The sequence below is a fragment of the Miscanthus floridulus genome, chromosome 1, assembly GCF_019320115.1.
Source record: "Miscanthus floridulus cultivar M001 chromosome 1, ASM1932011v1, whole genome shotgun sequence".
Lineage (NCBI taxonomy): Eukaryota > Viridiplantae > Streptophyta > Magnoliopsida > Poales > Poaceae > Miscanthus > Miscanthus floridulus.
In genome coordinates, this window is record NC_089580.1 from 162,538,950 (window position 1) to 162,560,975 (window position 22,026).

The 22,026-nt window shown below is 49.9% G+C and overlaps 3 protein-coding genes across 3 annotated transcripts in view; all 3 read right to left on the reverse strand.

The window, feature by feature from the left end:
* Positions 1-1,732: 1,732 nt before the first annotated feature.
* Positions 1,733-2,897, reverse strand: LOC136500159 (transcription factor bHLH147-like). The gene has a single exon (XM_066495547.1). The coding sequence runs from the start codon at positions 2,711-2,713 to the stop codon at positions 2,048-2,050; it is 666 nt and encodes a 221-aa protein (XP_066351644.1). The 5' UTR covers positions 2,714-2,897; the 3' UTR covers positions 1,733-2,047.
* Positions 2,898-12,344: 9,447 nt separating this feature from the next.
* The window catches only part of LOC136546138 (protein SUPPRESSOR OF QUENCHING 1, chloroplastic-like), a 42,687-nt gene continuing 33,005 nt past the window's right edge, over positions 12,345-22,026 (reverse strand). The window contains 4 exon segments of the mRNA XM_066538116.1: positions 12,345-12,740; positions 13,335-13,484; positions 13,616-13,790; positions 13,792-13,855. Coding sequence (XP_066394213.1) covers positions 12,564-12,740; positions 13,335-13,484; positions 13,616-13,790; positions 13,792-13,855 — 566 coding nt within the window. The 3' untranslated portion in view covers positions 12,345-12,563.
* Positions 14,217-21,135, reverse strand: LOC136546130 (uncharacterized). The gene is made up of 2 exons (XM_066538110.1): positions 17,807-21,135; positions 14,217-14,346 (listed from the first exon to the last, which is right to left on the reverse strand). The coding sequence occupies exon 1, from the start codon at positions 21,123-21,125 to the stop codon at positions 17,856-17,858; it is 3,270 nt and encodes a 1,089-aa protein (XP_066394207.1). The 5' UTR covers positions 21,126-21,135; the 3' UTR covers positions 14,217-14,346; positions 17,807-17,855.

Below are 22,026 nucleotides of genomic sequence, written 5' to 3' on the forward strand. Positions count from 1 at the left end.
TACAGTACACGGCGCCATTGATCGGTGGTAATACTAAATATACGCTACATGGAGGACCGAGCAAGGCTCGGCTACGCCGGCGTGCGAGCAGCCCACCCGAGTTCGATCCTGATCGACTTGCGTGCCTCACCGGTGCCCAGGTTTTCCTGGGATTTCTCCGGCGCTTTGCACTAATGGACTATAACTATCACATCTTTCAGCCGTGTTTCTGAAGACTTAGAGTATAGGTCGTAGATCTAGTTGTGTGCGTATGTGTGGTTATGGTATGCGTTGGTGCGTGAGTTTAGATAGTACAACTTATATTTGAAGTTTGAGATGAAAAAAAAATACCCTACATGACGCACGAGTCATGATATATATAGGCGCATACGGCCTGTCACGTAGCCGCGTGGCGCGCACAGCCTAGCACTAGCAGTGGCAGCGGCACGCCCCGCCTGAACGAGGATGGCGACGCGCCAATCATGCAGCGGCCACGTCGCCACCGCCCCGTGCCCCGCCATACGTACGGAACACGTGGAGGCCACGGCCCGGAGACCCCGACGATCACCTATGGCTATTCGTGAACAATCATAAATTTTCAACTAAAACAGTATTTTTCTTTCACACAGCCAGCAGTATTTCTTCATAAACCAACAACGATATGAACCAATCAACCGAACAGGCTGCAGGCTCGCTAACGCCCGGGCCGGCCACCCTGCATCATGACCTTACATGAGCCAGCTCGGCCACGTCCGGCAGCTGCTGCCACGACGGTGCACCGGCGCGCCGCTCCTTCCTCCCTCCCCTGTCGCGTTGCGCAGGGGCAGCGCCGTACTTTCGCCTGACGCACCGGAGCCCGCACCGAGCCCCGTTATGGATGGCCGGTGGGCCGGCGAACACGACGCGGTTGAAGAAAGGAAAGGGAAGAGACCGTGGGATCGGACGAACACTGTGACGGTGGGTCCGCCTCCTCGCCGGCGCTGTCCGCGAGTTGTTTTTACTGCATGGCGAATGCGATGCGATGACGAGGGTCGGGACTCGGGAGGGGTGACGGGGCCACGGTGCGTGGGCGTGGCTGCACGCAGGCCCCGCGGGCGTGCTCGATCAGATCGGCCACGTGCCCATTAATCCCCCCACGTCGCAGAGCATTTGACGTTCCATGTTACGAGTAGTACGACTGCCCAGTACGAAATAAAACAATCGCGTACCATCGTCCCCTCGGATTTTTTTTCCTCTCTCTTTTCGATTCGATTGCCAATCCTCTCGTCTCTCTATCTTTGCTTGCACACGGGTTTGTCGTCTACGGAAGTTTTTCCTTTTGGCTTTGTGTATGTATTCAACAATTTTTCTATTCAAAATTTAGCGAATGTGACCGGAGCCGCGGAAAGCTAGAGAAATGTTGGGTCGTGCGTGGCTGCGTGCAAGTGCAGACCTCTCTCGAGGTCGAGGGGGCTGGGGTGGCTTGGGATCGCGGGCACGTAATGAAAGGGCTCGCGCTCCTCGTCCACCAACGCAAAAACGGAGGAGCATCATTTCAGGTTTCTCTGAAGTACAGATCAGTAATTATGGTTATGGAATGATATACCCGGTTCGCTGGTCTGAAACTTGACTTAAACTGACTGAAAACACTAAGTCGAATATGGGTAAGCCGAACGGGGCCATAGGCGGAGGTTGAATCTGCTTGCAGCAGCAGCAGCAGTCAGCAGAGGATTACGCTACGGGATGTTAAGCAAGGATACATCGTACACGATGATGTGATCTGAATGAACATTTCAAGATGCATTCATCGGAGAGCGATCGAAGCAGATGAGAAAAGAATCCTGAGAGGGGGAGACAACAGAACCACTGTGGCCCTACGGCTTCTTCTATCACATTACAGCACGGTTTAATCACTGGGACGCCATCATCATCATCTTCTTCATGATCACACTAACCGCTCACCGAACTGGGAGAAACAAGACGACAAAGAAAACTAGCGGAGGGGGGAGAGAGAGAAAGCTAGAGGTTAACTAATCCCGAGGAAAAATTCGTGGGGGAGAAAAGAGATGGAAAATCCTGAGGCTTCGGGTCACAGCGGCGAGGAGGAGGATGAGGAGCCGGCGCCGGGGGAGGATGTGGCGGAGACGGCGGACAGCGCCTCGGCGAGGGCCGTCATGGCGCGGACCTGCATCTGGAGCGCCGCGATGTAGTCCGTGGTCTCGGCGAGGAGCGTCGGGAACGACAGCTTCCGGCAGCCGGGCACCAGCCGGCCCAGCACCTTGGCCTTCCTCGCCAGAGGCGGCGTGGCGGTGCCCTTCGCCGCCGCCGCCGAGGCCGAGGCAGCGGAGGCGCTGGCGGCGGCGGCATCATGGCGCGAAGGCGGGGACGCGGGGGCGCGGAGGCGCGCGCGGTGCGCGGCCTGGAGGCGGCGGCGGCGCGACGCGAGGATGGCGCGGCTCCAGTGCGTGCGCCCGCGCGCTGCGACGGCGAGCTCGCGGTCGGCCGCCTCGCCCACGGCCCTGCCGCGCGGCGGGGCCGGGGCCGCCGCGCCGGCGGCGGCGGAGGGCCCCGCGCGCACGACGCGGATCGCCTCGAGGAGCTTGGACGAGTAGATCTCGTGCTCGCGCCGCGTCCGCCACTTGGACGGCTGCGCCGGCGCCGCGGGCTCCGCCGCCCTGGCGGCGCGCTTCCGCTTCCGGCACCTTTCCTCCACCTCCACCTCCGCCGCGGGCGTCGAGCTCGACGTGGACGCCATTGCCAGTGCGCGCGCCAAAAATCGTTGCTCGCAGAAGGAAGCCTGCTGGTGTATCGGACGCTAGGAGGAAGGAGCTGCGATCCAACAAGGAGGGAGCTAGAAGAAGATGGGCGCTGGCTTTGCGCTCGGCTCGGGGCAGGGGAAGGAGACGGGTGGTGGTGGGATGGAAAATGGGGGAGGAGAAAGAGGTGGGAGACTGGGGGAATATAAAAGGGGGGAGGGGGCGGCAGTGGCAAATGGTGCTCCACTGCTCGGCTCCCTCTCCTCCTGTGTGATCCGCTTGGATTTTCTGCCGAAACTCTTCTGCGCTCATGTAATACCCGCATATGCATTTTTCTTTTTTCTTAAAATATAGATCCCTTGTTTCCTTTCCTTCTGGTCTAATCCAATTTGCATGTGTGACACTGGGAGTGAGCTGCTAATCATGAGGTCCACTGGGCTTGGACTTTATGGCCCGGTGTCCACCACCGTGGTCACGCACGGAGGTGTAGGGATCGCGTGGGCATGATGGCCTTTCCTAGTTTCCTTTGTGCGCGAGAGCGAGCGCAAGCAGTGACCTCTCCTCCTCCTCTGTCTCTGTGGCTGGCTCTGTTCTGCTGTCCTAGCTAGTGTGAAACTCTGAACTGCAGTGGCAATACCGCGTACGGTAGGTACCGTATCGCGTCGCGTTCCGTCTCAATCTGTTTGAGCAAATCGACGGTAGAATGTCACCGCGTATATACGCTTGTTGTACAGTACAGATTACCGATGTCGACTCTTCCAAGGGCCTGCATCTTTTTATCGCACATGTCAATCGCCTTCAGAGTTTTCAGCTTGCATTGCATGCATGTCTGATTGCAGGTCCAGTGCCAAGAAGAAGGCGCCGAGCGCTAAACACAATAGCGGGGCTCTTGCTATCGCTAGAGGTCTCCGTGCATTGCATTCGTTACAGGCAGAGTGCCCCAACCCAAACGAACAGCACCAAAAGAGGCTTCATTTTCATGCCCCCATCGAGAACTTGCCCACACTACTAGCAGGGTCACGGTCTCACGGAAGTGACAGGGTTTATTACGGAGTAGGAGTACTAGATGCATAAGTGCTCATACAGCTGACGCGAGCTTTCTGTCTGTGAGCCTACAGCTACGGCCACACACCGACGGAAGGCGTGCAGCGCCTGCCATGCCCAAACCCGGCGATCCTGCTCACTGCTGTGATCCAGATCAAGCGGCGGTGGCTCAGGCCTCGCATCCTAGCTAGGCAGGCATCGCATTATTTCTGGCTGGGACCGTAGCGTAGCTAGGCGCGGTATAACGTGGGGTTTCGGCTGGCTCCCGCTCTGCGATCGATCTCTAGTGCTACTAGCTACCTGCAGGCCAGTTTGTTTAGGCGGAGCCGGCGAGTGATCCGATGCTAGTGCTACGCTTTAGCCATGATTAGGGGGGGGCGGCACACGCCGGCGCGAGCGTCTGCTTTGCTGTAGCCTGTAGCCGGCCGGCGCTAGCGTAGCATGTGGCGCCATGTTCCTCATCTCATGGGCGCGCCGGGCCTGGTCCGCTGGTCGTAACATGCATGGAGCCCCGGCCGGGGGCGGGGTCACATGCGACTATGCGCGGACGTCGCTCGGCGCAAGCAACCCCCGCGCCGCTCCGCCTCCCGCTCAACTGGGCTAATCATTTCGTGTCTTGTTCCCCCCGCGTGCTCTTCCCTCCAAACCCGTGCTTATCCTCTCTAATTTGTTGGTTTGCAGGACATAGGATATGGCTGTGGGCTGTGGAGAGTGTGTTGAGTTGAAAGCAAACCATTCTTACTGACTGACAACCAGTTACTACCACTAGTAGATGTACAAGTAGTATTTGACCCATAACGATGAGGATGAGGCTGGTGGGAAAAGAGAAAGAAGGGAGAGTATCAGGGCTCAGGCCATGTGCGTTCCACGTTGCATGGTATCAGTCAGGATGGATCAACGTTGCTTGGCCGTGTAAAAAGACCCGTGGATGCTCTCGCTCGCCCCCGTTTTATGAGGCGGCTGCCGAGCCTTTAATGGCTGCGCCAAGTCAAATGCCCGCCTCGGCAGGCGTAAACTAGGTGAAAGCAGGCCGCTCGTACGCCCGTAGCCGTCGTGATTCCAGCGTTTCTTCTGTTTTTTTTTTCCTACTCTCTCTTTAAAAACGAGGGCGTCTGCAAGCTCTGCATGCCCCCGCTGCAGCTGCAGGGCCTCGTGTGTGTTTTTAATCCCAAAGCCTAGCGATAGACTGCACGCAGGCCTGCTCCCTCGCTTCCTAACAATGGTTTGCATCATCCTCCGCCGTACACATGCGTGCGTGGCTCTTGTGACGTTGAGAGCATGTTTAGTTGTCCAAATTTGTGAATTTGGGCTACTGTAGCACTTTCGTTTTTATTTGATAAATAGTATTCAATCGTGGACTAATTAGGCTCAAAACGTTCGTCTCGCAATTTTCAACCAAACTGTGCAATTAGTTTTTTTTTCGTCTACATTTAATGCTCCATGCATATATCGCAAGATTCGATGTGATGGGTACTGTAGCATTTTTTGAATTTTGGGGTAGGAACTAAACACGCTCTGAGATTGGCGAAGCAACCTCTGGGCGATCGACGGCGATTCATTCAGGGAGTTGAGAACTGAGAAGGCACATGTCAGGGAGCAAAGGTGATTAGGCGAACAAGACAGAGAGACGCAACGCAATGCAGACTACCGATTGCTCTGCCACCAAATAGAGCATCAGCATCAGCATCGGCGTTGAAACTTGAAAGTCATGGTAAGAACTGAAAAAAAGTTACTACCCCTCCATAGATTTGGAGCAGGCAGAGATCATCAAGCACCACGTTGATGAGTTGCCTTCCATACTTCTGGGCCAATCGGCTAATTAAATACCATTTGCTTCTTAATGGGGAGCCACATGGGCGTCACTGACTCATCACTACCGCGCGATGCCAGTACGTCTTTCTACGTCACACTGATGAAACGCGGAGACGCTGTCCGATCGAATCTGCTTCTCTTCTACTCTTTACTCGAACCATCGCCGTTTGAGTACTACAAGCAAGTACTAGTACTGCTTCTTGGTTACCGATGGACTTAAGCCATCTGGGCATCTGATCATGGAATCAATAGTCCAGGTCAAAGCACTGAAAATTGACCAACCGCTCGACTGCAGACAGCCTAGAATAGAACACACATCGTATACGTACTCGCCTTCAGAAACACAGTAAAACTTCATGGCACCCGGTTGGTTTGGATCTGATATGGACGACAGGAGGCCCTCAGACAGAGAGGGAGCAAAGCCTCAACGGTGCCATGATAACGTTGAGCAAGCTAAGGACACAGTAAGCGGCAATGACCCGTCGCCAATGTAGCATGCAATGCAGAAACCACATGGAAGTGTAACTGTGCAAAGACATCGCGCGCCTAGAAAAGATCCGGCACCTTTTCGTGATCTGCGGTAGCGTGGCAGCCTGGCAGGGGCCGGGCCCCTGGGCGACGCGCCTCAGTCATACGGGCGCTTACGCCCGTGGCTCAGGCAGTCAGGCTGTGATTGGGTCGGCAGTCGGCAGCGTCGTAATGAGATCATGTGGCGTGCGGCGAGGCCGGCGGGCGGGCGTCTGTACGTGAGGGGCACCGGACGAAGCCGAACCGTACCGAGCGGCGTGCATCAGCCGTGCCGGACGCCGCGCCAAAGCTGGGAGCCTGGGCCGGTTGTTGGAGTTGCTCCGGTGGCAGGCTGTGTCCGAGCTAGGCGACGAGCCCGCCCGGCGCCCGTCCACTCCACCACCAGCCGGCACTGCCGAGGCAGGGCGGGTAGCCGGCCAGCTCGGTCCATGTACTTCTGTTACCTGTTTGCCTGCAGGTGCGGTGGTATCTATCGGTTTCGCGCACTCGCTGGAGCCTGGAGCGAGCGATAAGAGATGTGGTTTGTGTACTGCAATATATGTACGTGGCGCCATGTAGAGCTCCAATCATTGTAGTAAGCTCACATGCGCGGTTGAGCCGGGTAGGGAGCATTGAGGCCGTTGTGGGCTCGTGGCCTTCACCGGTTTCGCGCACTCGAATATGAACGCGATTATAACCAATCGTATGGGCCAATGCAAACCCAAGTAATGTAAATGACCATGTACGCTGAGGGGGTGTGCTGCTTTTTAGTCCCAACAGAGGAAGGAGGAGAGCCTTTACTCTACCATTTGGGCCACGCTTACCTTATAATCCGCACTATTCAGTTTATTTTTTCAGCCAGAATAATATTTTTTTCTCCCAACAATTCAGCTGAAACAGTGTTTTTCAGTCAATTCAGCCAAGTTTCAGCAAGCCGAACGGGGCCTTGATGCTAAAAAGCAAAAAAGCTTAATCAAACCTGGCCTAACTCAAGTCCCTAATTATGGAGGCCTCCACATCTTCCCCTTCAACCTATCTCTTCTCCTTTAACCTATCTCATAGGGTGCGTAGGGATCATATCGTTAATATTGCATTTGTTTTCATATTTCTACTTGGATTCGGATCCGAATACATATAGTATCAACTATATCAGATAGGATACAAATAGATATCGACATAGAAAATATGCAATTTGAGTATTCTGATACGAATATGGTATCGGATGTTGAATATCCGGACTCGGATACGGACAGATCTAAACTCCTCTAAACAAATTCAAACTCGAATATGGTCGAAAAATATCCATATTTTTCTGCAATAACTCACTCCACACGTCTTTTTTTGTCCCGACTCTCTCTTGCACCTCCATCCTATATCCCTCCTCTGGCGCACCCCCTCAGTAATGCCCCTTGGCCTGGCACGGCTCCCCTCCATGTGCCGTCTCTGGTGCTCCTCCCCTTCTCCCCCGCGCATCCATAGCTCAGTATATTGGAACAACTGTGAATACGTGAGAATGATGAGTTGGGTCTCATATGCCAGTGTCTACTGTAATGGATTTGAGGAACCTATTTGAAGGACTCTTGTTGGAGTATATACAAAGAAAGAAAACCCTCAATAGTAGGTGAAGCCCTCAAATCAAAAGTAAGACCCCTGATTTGAGGGCTCACATTGGAGATGCTCTTAGGCATGGTAGAATTTCATGTACCAAATCATTAAGCGAGCCTCATTGGCATGTTCTTTGTCGTCCTAGTTTATAAAACTTGGTGTGTGGGGACGAGGAAACTCCTTCCTTAGTGGACGACACCTGGATGACCAGAGTTAAACGACAAAATTGTGAGGTTCACTGACCTACTGCACTTGTCTTAGGTAGCGGTGGTATTTGTGGCTAGGAGCATATCCTTTATTTGTGGAGCTCGAGTATGGACTAGATGTTGTATATGGCACCATGGGATAAGTCTTCATCTACGGGAGTTTGTCCTCTCTTGACTTAACTCTTAGCTTACGTAAGCTTTCGCATCGTGCTTGTTTTTTTAGATAATGGATAGAAATCCAGCCTCAATATCTACACGTGGATATACACAGCCATTCACATTGTGCTTGTTATGTGAGGTATTTTTACCTTTCCTAAATTAGCATAGACTAGTTGGTAGGGTTGGTTTTAGACTGTAGAACTCTTTATGGGTTGGTTAAGATAGTGCATACTAGAAAAATCTATTGTGCACGTTATGCTAGTTAGGTTGTAGTTTTTCTATCTAATGTAAATAAAGTTGATCTTAGGTTTGATCCAATTCACCCCCCTTGGGTTGACCGCTGACGTGCTCCGACTGTCGTCATTTAAGAAGTACTAACCATTGCAGTGCTATTTTGTGGGAGAAGAATTCAAACAATATGTATAAGGAGATATTTTGTCTTACTACATACAAAGGGAGGTTCACCTAATCTCATTAACCAAAATGGAAACATTTTTTTTGTCTTACATTCAGCTTCGGGTCGATGCATACCAAGAGGTCTACATGCATGAACGGATCTCCTTTGTTTTTCACGAACACGTGTTTGAGCGTACACAACCACACACACATAACTGAAGGACCACTGCCGGTCTACCTCATAAAAATCGGGAGTACAGATTCGGCGTATACCGGCCGGCCGTCTTGCATATATCATCGTGCACCAGCGTATCTCCTGTGCAATCTGATGCCAAGATCGATCGATGAGCACAGGCCGAATGGTCCTGCTGCATCTGAACTGAATTGAATCTCACCAGTCACCACCCTGTCCCTGACGACTGGACTGAGGCTGTGTTTAGGCCCTGTTTAGTTGCCAAATTTTTTTTTAAGTATAGTACCCATCATATCGAATCTTGCGGCACAGAGTACTAAATGTAGATGAAAAAAAACTAATTGCACAGTTGGGTGAGAAATCGCGAGACGAAACTGTTGAACCTAATTAGTCCATAATTAGACACTAATTATCAAATACAAACGAAAGTGCTACAGTAGCCAAAATCCAAATTTTTTTGGATCTAAACGGGGCCTTAGTTCCCAAAAAAGTGCTACAGTAGCCATCATATCGAATCTTGCGATACGTGTATGGAGCATGAAATGTAGACGAAAAAAAAACTAATTGCACAGTTTTGTTGAAAATCGCGAGACCAACGTTTTGAACATAATTAGTCCATGATTAAACACTAATTACTAAATAAAAACAAAAAGTGCTACGGTAACAAAATTCATAAATTTCGCGAACTAAACACGGCCTGACGTTCAAATGATGTGAGTCGAGAGAGGTCGACGACGTAGGCCAACGTAGGTTCGGGGCAACACATTTTTTTTTTACAACATGGGCAACACAATTATTCCGCGTGACCCGGCCTGACGGAAACCAGTGCGAATCCTATGGGATTCGAGCGATCAGCTAGCCGGCTGGAAGAGCCGTGGCGCGCGGCAAAACGTGCCGCTGCGTTCGCGCGCCGAGACCGTCCGGCCGCCCGGGGCTGCTGTGCTATTGCACTGCACCTGCCTCCTGCCGTGCCGTGCTGGGCGCTGGGTGCGTGTCCGGTGCCGAGTGTCGCGTCCACGGAAAAGGCTGGTGTCTCCCCTGGAGGAGCAGGGCGCGGGGCGAGAGAGTCACTGCACTGCACTGCACCGGGCCGCGCGCGCAGCCCGGCCGGCCGGCATGATTGGCAGGCAGAGGCAGAGGCAGAGGCAGAGAGGAGCCAGGGAGGCCTGGCGTGGAAACCAGTAAAAAGGCGTGCCGGCTGGCGGAAGCCGGCAGCAGCACGCCGCACGCGCTCCCCGTCCCCCTCGCTGGCCGGCGTGCGGCGTCCGCGCGGGCGCGGGCGGAGGCGCGGAGCGGAGCGGACAGCCCATGTTTGCTGCAGATTCCTTCCGCTGCCCGACCCGGGCCTCAGTACAGGGTATCTCTGTCTGGCGCTGCTGCCTCTGCACGCGACGTGTGGTGGCGGCACTCTCTCGCGTGGCAGTCAGTGCCGGCCCCTGTTTTGCGTGGGTTTTGGTGCCTGCCTCTGCTCCTGCACGTACGTAGGCTGTCCTCCGCTCGTTTCAGAAGCGATTCATGCCTTGGTTCAAACAAGAGAAGCGATTCAAGCAATAGAAAGGTGAAACGCGCGGTAGGGATCCTGATTCTGATCGATCCAGACAAATTGGTGCTTGGCAGCAGGTCGTGCCCAGATATTTCACTATTTGGGTGTCAATTAGCACAGCTTCCAAGTTTCCATGGCCACAAGCGGTTCGAATCGGAAGGGACAACACGGCGATTGTGCGAGCGTTCGCGTCCTCTCTGCATGGCGATTTCCAGCTATACCTACACTAACCACGCATGCAACGAAACGCATCTCGTATTAACGTCCATAACAGAGCAGTCAACCGAGCAACCATGCTCTGCTCGGCATCACCGTGGCCTTTTCCGGCAAAAAGCTCTGGGTAGCACAGCAGCATCCTCTGGGCGCTGGCAGCCTGCCTGCGTGCCTGCACACGAGATAAAGGTGAACACAAGGCTCAGCTGCTTGCAGGGCACACCACTACCCTGCTTTCAAGGTTCAAACTCGACCCCGCGAGGCCACGCCGGCCAGATGCCATCGAGCCATGTTGATGAACAGGTTTCACCGAACAGGACTGTTCCTGACAAATTTGGCAGTGCCCAACAGGCCCTGGCCAGTGCCCAGTGGCCACCGGGCCGCCCTGGTGCTTGGTTCATGAAGGGTATCGACTGAGCATGCTCAATGAGTCGAAGAGAGGGTGATCTTGTGCTGGTCATACGAAAAGATCGTGTGTCAGCTGATTAGCAAGCTACGTACACTTCATGGTACAGCAATAAGGTTGGTAGTGTTACTAACAACCAGCTAATGGAAGGCATTCGTTTGTTGGTTTCAGCCAGCCCAAACCAGCCAGCCAACAATGTTTTCCTCTCACAACAAACCAGCACTAGCCAGCCCAAACCAGCTCAGAAACCAACCAGCGAACAGGCCGATAGTCCAAAAACATCCGTCCTATCTATTTTTAGTCAAACTATCTAAAGTTTCTTAAGCTTAAAATAATTTGACTCAGCAGTGTACTAAAATTGCACTCTTTTACGGATGAAGTACAGAGCCGTCATTCAGTCCCAACAGCTATAAGCTGCTCCATTTATATATTTTTTTTCAGACAGCGAAAATGCTGCTCATGCAGAAACATGATGACCCAAAACAGGAACTGCTTTGCAAATGGAGAAGTGAGGCCCATGCCACTGCTCAAACACATGGCAGCTATGGCCTAATCCATGGATTCTGAGGGTGAAATAGCATAAACAGTCTGATCATTGGTCTAGTCATGACTTGTGTGTCCCACTGAAATCCTCAAACTAAATCACCGGACTCCCAACCCGGACCAAACCTATCACCTTAATCATTTGGAAGATGGTAGGAGGATATTTAAAAAAACGCAGGTGTCGACGGTACAGCATGAGTATATGACATAACAGGTCAAAGAAACGTGCCAGCTGCCTTCCGAAACTCAAGGCAGGAATCGCAAAACAACTGGGGAACCAGCACAGCAGCACCACCAAATGTGAGTCAGAGTCACTGAAACAAAATCATGGATCCCATGCTTTCCACCTGTCCCAAACGTGATGCTGCCGCCACGCGATCCATCGGCCCGTCCACTTTGCTACGAAATACTGTTCCGGCTGATTTGTTGTGAGAGAAAAACACTGTTTCAGTTAAAAAAACAAGCTGAAAAAGACGGATTATAAGAGAAGCGAATAGGGCCGATGGATCGATAATTGTATAGTACAATCAATCATGAATCAGCAACAGAAACCATCACCAATTCAGGGAGCTACCACTAGTGTTGGTTGTAAAAGGATGCCAGCTAATCTTGCTCTTATGTCGCCAAACAAACAAAACTGACAGGCCTGCCACAAACTGATACACTGCATTACCATTTTATTGAGATCAACGCATTTTCGTGAGCCATTCATGGATACTCAAAGATCACAATGCACGGCTACCATGACCACAACTGGATTCTTCATGGCACATGCCTGCACTCATCAATTTGTTTTATTATTTGGACAAGGAGCATGTGCAAGACAATGATTTGAAAAACTTCCACTGTCAAAGATTTTGTGCTGCAGATAGGCAAGCAGGCAGTGTTTTGTATCACATGCAAGGCACCACAACCCTTTGCTTGGAATAAAATTGTTCGATTCAACAAACATTCATCAATGATTAGGGTTAACAGGGTTCCAACAAATGGACTCCATACGGTGTTCCAAGCAATCAATGAATTGATAATAAACTACTTCATTAACACTGTTGTGCAGTGAGGGGAGACAATGGAGCTGGGTTACAAGCAGCATGTCAGCTACACAGCATACAGGGGAAGTTAAGCTTGAACTTCAACAATAAAAAACACTTAGCATTGTGGGCCTAGGGCCAAATTGACAATCAATACAATGATGCAAGTAAAACAATCACCGTGAGTCTGACTACACCTTGGCATTCTTTCTAGCAGCTATTAGTTGTGTACTACCTGAATTATCTCTTGGCGAAACAGAATAGGATAGTGTAATTTGTGCTGGATTGGGTTCTGCCTCTTCACTGAATTTGACATCAAAAGCAATCGATTGGTAAAGACAAACTTCATCTTCTTTACAGTAGTAAACCTACAAGATAGAATAGAACATACTCAAATGCATAATCTGATAATACTAAGGAAATTACTTTTCTTTAGTTGACTTGTCTATTTGTACCACCAGTAAATCTATGATAAAAATATCAACACCGCATTACTTCTGTTAACTAAGAAACAACAAATGGCACACATAGCATATCCTAGAGCAGAGTCCCTCTAAACTTGGGGTTATCAATGGCACACATGATTTAGCCTCGTACATTCTAACTCCAGCAGGGCATGCACACAAATTTACGATGACCATATGAATAGGATGGTCTGTATTGACTATTTTCCTAGCAGGGAACTTGTACCACCTGTAATACAACTTGAAAGGGTGACTAGCATTTGACTCTTGTTTACACTTATAATCATCCTACCTTGAGGCAATTTTTACCACTGCCCCCATCAAATGGCACCAATTAATTACAACACTCTTTCTATATCTATTAAGATGCTTTCCCATATCTTTCTAGGATTAACTTGGTCATTTGTCACATCTTGATTCATGTGCCAAGAGATAAAGTAAGGTAGTGTGAATTATCTAACAAATTAATTAATGTCATTGCTGATTCCATGTCACTACCTTGCAGTTTATCCTTCCCATTGACAACGATGATGATATCCTTTTGAATTTCAGTGATGCCAGCCCTTCAGAGTTTAGAAAACCATTCGCTGGCTCGATCTCAACTGCATTAGGCGGCTCAGTTTCCACATCAAATTTACTGTGAGCTTCCTACACCTCAGCGAAAAGATGTTAATACAAGCACTATTGAATGTTGTACCACAGTCACTAGTAATTATCATGAATGATACAAACTTGCAAAGTAAGACAAGAAAAAACAATGTCTTCTGGTTATTATTGACCTTGGAGAAATGGTAACCATCAGGTACTGTAATTGCAAGAGACAAGAATCCTTCCTTTGAAGAGCCACCATCGACATTAATAACATCTGTATCTGCCGATAACCGCCGTCTTAGGCGTTTCAATGCCTTCGGTTTTGGTGATGGCGGCTGGACTCCGATCAACTCTAGTGTCTTCACCTTTGTCACTAAGAGTTACATATCTGATTGTGTTGTTGTTTGTATCTGCTACAAGAAGCCTTCCTGTACATATATCAGTTATGCCATTGTATTATATTCACTTTCAGTTTGCAGTACAGCAGAACACAAGGGATAAATGAGGAGAAATTTTTTTGCTAAAGGACACGGGAAGTGATGGTGTGGCCAACGGACACAGAAAAAAAGTTCAATTGGTGTTGTGTGGCCAATGGACACAGAAAGTTCAGTTAGTTGGCTGGAACTCTGTAATGTGATAATTTGCTTTTTTTTAGATAATGGATAAACATCCGGCCTCTACATCCGTAGATGTACACAGCCCAAAATTACAGATAATGATAAAACCAAAAAGAAAGCCAAGGTCTTATAACATGACCAAGACGCTAACTTAAACAATAAAATTGTTTCCATCCGTTATTGGATATCTCTAGAGCAATAACTTCTAATTTCTTGCTTATTGTCGAGAGCGCGTCCTTAGCTTGCTCTTCACGCTGCAGCTGGGCCCAGAAGCGTAACCAGTACGCTCCCCTGAAAATGACCTGCATAATAGAGTTAGATTTTATTTTATTAAAAACAACATCATTACGGCATCTCCAAATAGCCCAACACATAGCAGCCACTCCCACCCAAATCAAATTTCTAATCCTTTTATTTTGATTAGACAGCCAGTTACCAAACATGTGGCTGATTGATCTAGGTTGAGTTAAACTAGTAGCAAAGAAGATAATCCTCCAAATCATTATGGCAATAGGGCAGTCCAGGAATAAGTGTTGAATAGTTTCATTCCCATTGCAACAAACGCAATTCTGACTCCCTTTCCAATTTTTCCTAGACAGGTTATCTTTGGTAAGAATGACACCTCTTTGTAGGAACCAGAGGAAAATTTTTATTTTTAGAGGAACTTTTATCTTCCAAATCTTCCTATGCCGAAAAGATGTATTTGTATCTATAAGGTTGAGATACATGGATCTGACTGAGAATGAACCTGAGCTGGTTAAACTCCATCTAAAATGATCAGATCCATTTATTAGTTCGACATGAGAAATACTTGCTACTAGACTAAGCCATTCTGTAAGTTTATTACCCACCAGAGCCCTCCTAAAAGAAATATTCAGAGGGCTAGTGCTCATTATCTTTGAGACTGTAGCGTGAGGATCTCTCACAATATTATATAAAGATGGATAACGAACTTTCAGAGGCCTAGCACCTACCCATACATCATCCCAAAATCTAGCCGTGGTTCCATCCTTAATATCGAAAGAACCTTTTGCCAGCACCTCATCCTTGATATGCATGAGGCCTCTCCAAAAATGTGAATCATTTGGCTTTGCCGTGACCTGGGATAAACTTTTTGAATTTAGGTATTTATTCTGTAATAGCGTTTGCCATATGCCTTCTGTGTTCATGAGATTCACTAGCCATTTTGCTAGTAGGCATTTATTTTGCAGTTGTAAATTCAGAATACCTAGTCCACCTTGATCCTTGGGACGACAAATGATATCCCATTTGGCAAGGCGGTATTTATGTTTCTCTGAGGATCCTTGCCAGAAGAACCTCGACCTAAAATGATCGAGTTTTTTGATAACTCCTTTTGGGATCTCAAAGAAAGACATCATAAACATGGGTAGGCTGCTTAATACAGAATTAAGCAGTACTAGACGTCCCCCATAGGATAAGTATTTCGCTTTCCAGCATGAGAGCTTTTGTTCGAATCGCTCTTCAACTTTTCTCCATTCAGAATTAAGGAGTTGCCGGTGGTGCATAGGGATGCCTAGATATCTGAAGGGGTATTCCCCTGCTTTACAGCCAAAGAGATCAGTGTAGAAGGATTCCATTTCTTTGGCTGCCCCAAAGCAAAAAATCTCACTCTTGTGGAAATTAATTTTGAGCCCAGATAATTGTTCAAAGGCGCATAGTAAAAGTTTGAGATTTTTCGCTTGTTCTTGATCGTGGTCTAGAAACATGATGGTGTCATCTGCATATTGTAGGATTGATAAACCATCATCAATCAGGTGGGGGATAATTCCACTTATCTGCCCATCCGCTTTTGCTCTATTAATAAGAATAGCTAGCATATCAGCGACGATGTTAAATAAGATAGGTGACATAGGATCACCCTGCCGGAGTCCCCTTCTGGTTTGGAAGTATGGGCCAATGTCATCATTAACTTTAATCCCCACACTTCCTCCAGAGACCATATTCTGAACCCACCTACACCATTTAGGTGAGAAACCTTTCATACGCAAAGTCTGTTGTAAGAACGACCACTTGACCTTGTCATATGCTTTTTCAAAGTCAATTTTGAAAATGACTCCGTTTCTTTTCTTAGAGTGTAATTCATGGATGGTTTCGTGGAGAATTACCACACCTTCCATAATATTCCTACCTGGCATAAAGGCCGACTGTGTTGGTTTCACCACTGTTTTGGCAACCGTATTCAGTCTATTTGTGCCCACTTTTGTGAATATCTTGAAACTCACATTGAGGACGCAAATTGGTCGATATTGCTGAATTTTTGTGGCATTTTGAATCTTTGGAATTAGAGTAATGACTCCAAAATTCAAACTGTAGAGATCGAGTGTCTCCAAATGTAGGTCTGCAAAGAGACAAAGAAGGTCCTCCTTGATAATTTCCCAAAAAACCTGATAGAATTCCGCAGGAAAACCATCTGGTCCTGGAGCTTTATTATGTTCCATCTGGAAGATTGCATCCCTCACCTCAGATTCGGTGAATGGACTAATTAAGATATCATTTTCTTCCGGGGACACTTGAGGAATATCTACGATATGATCCTCCTCAAGAGTGATAGCAGATTGTTCGGGGGACCCAAAGAGATTCTTATAATAGTTTGTAATATGGCTTTTGAGGCAATCATCACCAATTACAGCACCTTGATCATTTTCAAGTTTGTAGATATGCTGCTTTCGGTGTTTCCCATTAGCCACTAGATGGAAGAAACGAGTGTTAGCATCACCTTCCAATAGTGTTTTCACCTTGGCACGCTCATACCACTTGAGTTCCTCCTCTCTCAGCAGATTAACTAGACGTTCTTTTAAATAATGTTTTAAATTAATTTCTTGATCAGATAACTGAGAAGTCTCAGTTTTCTTGTCAAGAATTTCTAAGCGTCCTAGTATAGTCTTCTTCTCTTTTTTATAAGACCCGGCAGTATGTTTAGCCCATCCCTTCAGATACTGTCTGAGTCTGCGGATTTTGGATTGCCACCGCTCCAGAGAATTTGATCCTGAACAAGGAGATTGCCAGATATTTGCAACCATACCATAAAACCCTTCCCTTAATAGCCACCCTCTCTCAAATTTGAAAGGGTGATTATTTAACTGGTGGGTCGAGTGGCCAGTGCTAAGAACGAGAGGGGTATGGTCAGAGATATTTCTATCTCTAGCCTCAACTGTAGTGAGTGGGAATTGATTCTCCCATTCAGTGGTCACAAGGACTCTGTCTAACTTTTCAAAAGTCGGGTCATCTCCAGGTCCTGCCCAAGTATATTGGCGGCCTGACATGACAATCTCTTTAAGATCCAGAGAATCAATGACAGCATTGAAAAGATTAGGCCACTTATAGTCAAAATCCCCTGAGCTCTTATCTTCTCGCTCTCGCATTATATTAAAATCCCCTCCTATTATATAAGGAAGAGATTCTTTAGAGCAAGTGTTAGCTAGTTCTACCAGGAAAGCATTCTTGTTTTGAATTTGGGCAGGTCCATATACTGTATATAGTACGAACTTGAAGTCATTAGATTTGCACCGTAGGGTGAATTTTACATAAAAATCTCCCTCATCTATTGCTCCAATATCAAAAAAATTCAGATCAACCCCTAAAAGAATGCCCCCTGATCTACCATGGGGGGCCATGGTGTGCCAAAGAAACTCATGTCCCGCACAAAGATCTTTGAGGACATGATCTGGGAAGGATTCACGTCCAGTCTCGGAAATTGCAATAAAATTGATTTGCTCTTCCTTAACTAGTTCCCTCAAGTACCTATGTTTAGCCAAGTCTGCAAGACCTCTGCTATTCCAGAAAACTCCCTTCATTTTATAATGATTTTAGAAGGGGTTTTGGCCTTTTTAAGAAGTTTGACTTTGCCACGAATTTTGGCATTGTTATAAATCTTCTTTGTACTGAGAGGTGGTGCATCAATGATGGAATCCAACTCAGCAACCGGCATATTCTCATTTAGATCTCCACAAGCGTGGCTGAGAATACCCTCAAGGTGGTCCTCTTTCTCAACATCACTCTCTATATCAGAGCACCTAGAGGAAGAACAACCTTTTTTTGTATTTTGACAAAAGGCTGACCTAGCTACCTCAATATTTTTTAAAACTGCAACAGTAGAGGATTCTAGGTTGATGCCTACCCTACCAAGGTTTGAAATAATTTTCGAATCTGGAAAGGTATTAAAAGAGTTACCTGAGAATTCGAGGTTCTTTTTCGCCGTCAAACGTTCCGCCTTATGGAGTGTATGAACATCCGCTAAAGTTGCGTTTCTGGTGCTCCGTCGTAGTTCTTTGATGGGAACCACCACAGGTGTGGGATTGGAGGCTCCCTCAAGAGATGGTGAGGTAGCACCCGCTCCTTCCAACAATGCTGCCTCCAAGACGGCCTGAGATGCACCGGCTGGTGCCACCGCTGCCTCTCCCAAGGTCGTAGCAGGGGGAGAGGGTGCAGCAGGCAGTGGCGTCTCCACAGCCTCTCCAGGCTGGGTGGAGAGAGTAGCAGTGGCGGTAGTCCCCGCTACCTCTCCCCAGGTAGCAGAGGCCGGCACCACCACTGTCTCTCCCCCGGTCGGCGTGGACAGGGGGGCGAGTGGCGAAGTAGGGCCCCCCTCCTGAACCTCCGCAGCGGTGGACTCCATCACCTGAGCCACCTCAACATTGGGTGACGACGAGTCAAGCCGGAGCGTCTCCTCCGTCGATGTGGCCGAGCCACCTCCCTGTGCAGGCATCAGGGCGGTGACCTCCAGTGGTGGGGGTGCCGGGCCACGTCCCTGTGCAGCGGGGGCGTACTCTGGTTCCTCCACCGCTGCAGGGACCGACGTCATGATACCGGTCTCCACCGCTGTAGAAGTAGAAGAGAGGGCCGCCTCCGATGAGCCCCCAACGAGGCCGCACCCTATATCAATAGGGGCAGCAAGAGACACCAGCTCCAGCGGTGGCGAGGGGGAGGGCAATGGCGGAGTAAAGCCCTCTCCTCCCTGACCCGAAGCGTCGACAAATGTACTAGCAATCTTTGTCGAAGGTAGTGGCACAACAGCAGAAGAAAAAAGAGTATTATTAGAGTTAAAAAACGCTAATTCTTCTTGTGTTGGTGGAGAGTAACTCTTCCTGGTAGTCCCCAGGTCAGACTCCAAAGCAACTTTAAGACTGATCTCATCCAAGAGTTGCTCACAGGCCAAGTCCAAAGCTTCATCTACTAGATTTGCCTGTTGCATAGGTGGGACATTTTGAGTATGCTGCGGTGCTTGTTGGGAAGACTTCCTATTATCCTGAGGGTTCTGCGGGTTAGGATCTTCCGCATCTTCCATTTCACGGTCTCCCTCCTCCAGATCTTTATCACTCAACAAGTCCTCATCAGACGGATCAGCACCGGTGTCGGCTTGTAAATCTTCCTCCGCCTTGAAAAATAGGCGGTAGATACTAGTGCCAACACAAACGTCCGCCATACCTGGTATCTTCTTGGGGTCAAAAACAGCCACTAGAATGCGGGCTTGACCTGTTGCCCTGAGATGAACCATGTCCACCTTCTGCGTAGCTCCAACAATAGTCCCCACTGCCCACAGCGATAGGAACGAACGCAGGCGCCTAGGGACACCGGTGACATTTAGCCATACCTGCTCCAACACCTTAATAGGCTGCACATCATCCACAAACTCAGCAAAAGATATAGTGCCTTCCTTGTTCTTTGTGTTGATGGTGTCTATTGCTATCATGCGATCCAGTTCTTCTTTGCTGGGGAAGGGGACAACATAAGAGTTAGCCCCCAGCTGTTGTACCTCCCAATCCCAACGGACCGGGATAATCCTAGCCAGCTCCGCCTGAAGTAACTGTGCCGATACTTTGCCGACTTTGACAGTGACGAGTGCTGCAATTGAAGACTGTGATGTCTCCACGATCTGATTATTTCTTGCACCCTGGATTTGGAAAAACCCCATCCCATCCTCAGCTGCACCACACAACGCGACTGAGGGTTTGGGGCCTCGCAACAAAGGGCATAAATTTGTGAAGTGCTCATCCGTGCAAATAGTGCACACCTTCTTCACTGTGTTTCGTTTCCTTTTCTTCCCTTCTTCTTGCTCGGCTTGTCCCTGTTCAACCACTGCAGCCTCTGTTGCAGAGCTATTTGGACCTTGATCTTTGTCAGCTTCACCTCCTGCGTGCCGAGGGTTTCGTCCACCCCGGGCAGAGTTGCCCCTACCGCCGGCCGGTGGAGGGCCAGCCGGTGGAGGGCCTCCACGGCCGGCAGAGGGTGCTGGACCCCCACGGCCAGAGTTGTGCATCGGACCCCCGCGACCACGTCCTCGATGTCCCTGGCCGTCGTCCCGTCCGCGTCCGTCGTCGATGATGGCGCGGCCGCGACCCCGGCGGCGATCGGCTCCGCCGCTGCCAGGAGCGCCCCGGCCTCCTCTCCTTCCCCCGTCTCCCCCGGCCATCAGCACCTCGAGGTATGACGGAGCGCAGGTTGCGGCGGCGTCGATGATCGTAGGGTTGACCACTCGACGTCTCGGGCCTCGGAGTGGTTGCGTGGAGGCTTCGGCTTGCGTGGGACCGCCCTTATTCGGTGCGACCAGAGGCCGTCTCGTAGCCGACCGAGTCGGGGCGACCTGAGCCGGTCGCGTCGGCTTGGGCCGAGTCCGGTTTTGGATGACGGTGGATCCAAGATTTGGAATTTGAAATTGAGGCCGATGGACACCCGGACGCCGGCGAGTTTGCCGCTGCAACGCCGGCGAGATGAAATCGCCGATGGAGGGTAGAGGCGTGATCCGTGGTGGTGGCAGTGGTCCTTTCCATGCCGTCATCAATGGTAACCGGACTCGCCTTGGGGATGGCTTCGGGATCGGTTGACATGCGGTGGCCGTGGCCGCAGGTGCGGGAGAAGGGCCAGTGATCGGCGGCGCCGGCGCCGCTGATGCCGTCCTTGGGAAGAACCGCGGCAGGGCGTCCGCATCTCCCAGCTCCTCACAATCGGACTCCGTTTGATCCCAGAACTTGCCGACGATCGCCGCTGGATGAATGGGATCTTTTGCTGTGATGCGCCGTAGGGCTTGTCGAGTTGAGGACGCCAGGGTGACCGGTGGAGGCATCCCGCCCGCCGACCTGCCGGGGAGGTGCTGCGCTCCCTGCACCGCCTGGCGCGGGACCTGTCGGCGGCCGAGGCGCCGGCGCCGTTCCTGCGGGCGGTCTTCGCGGCGGTGGCCAGGCGGGCGCGCCTGCTCGCGGCCAGCCGCAATTCCAAGTACCTATCAAATCCATGTGATAATTTGCTGGAAGACACCATGCAGATTAAAATAATCATTACCAGCTTGAGAGGAGAGATAATTTACCCTTAGCCCTTTCTTCTTCCTCTCTCCCCTTTCTCTTCTCTCTTTCCTCCTCCCCTTTTTCTCTTTCTCGTGTGTAGCAATGGTGTGGGCGAGGCATGTCAGTAGTGGCGACAAGATGGGCGGTAGGCAGCCGATGCCGCACTGCACATGACGAGCTGCATCCGGCAGTGGTGGCAAGCGGGGTGCATGCACAACCGGTGACACGAGCGGGCTGCAGCTGGCGGTGGCGGTGAGTGGGGCAAGCAAGCAGAACATGCCACACGGGCCGGCAGTGGTGACGAGCAGGCCTGCGTGAGCCAGGCACAGCAATGGCGACTGAGGGAGAAGTGGTGGTGTGGGCCGAGCGCGGTGGTGTTGCGGGAGAGAGAAAGGGAGGAAGAAGAAAAAGCCAGGGGCAAAAATGACATTTTTCACCACATTCCTCTTCCCTCTCAGGCTGGAAATGATTATTTTAATGGGCGCGGTGCCTTCTAGCAAATTAAAACATCACCAGAGTGACAGTCAGCCAATTCAACTTTTCTTTGTCTACTGGCCACAGGACATCACTTTTCATGTCCCGTAGGAAATTTTGCCTTGTATCAAAGACCTGACCATCTGTTTTCTGTTTTTGAATTTAGCAAAAGGTGTTGGGATTCGCTACAAATTACTGTTGCAATCACTC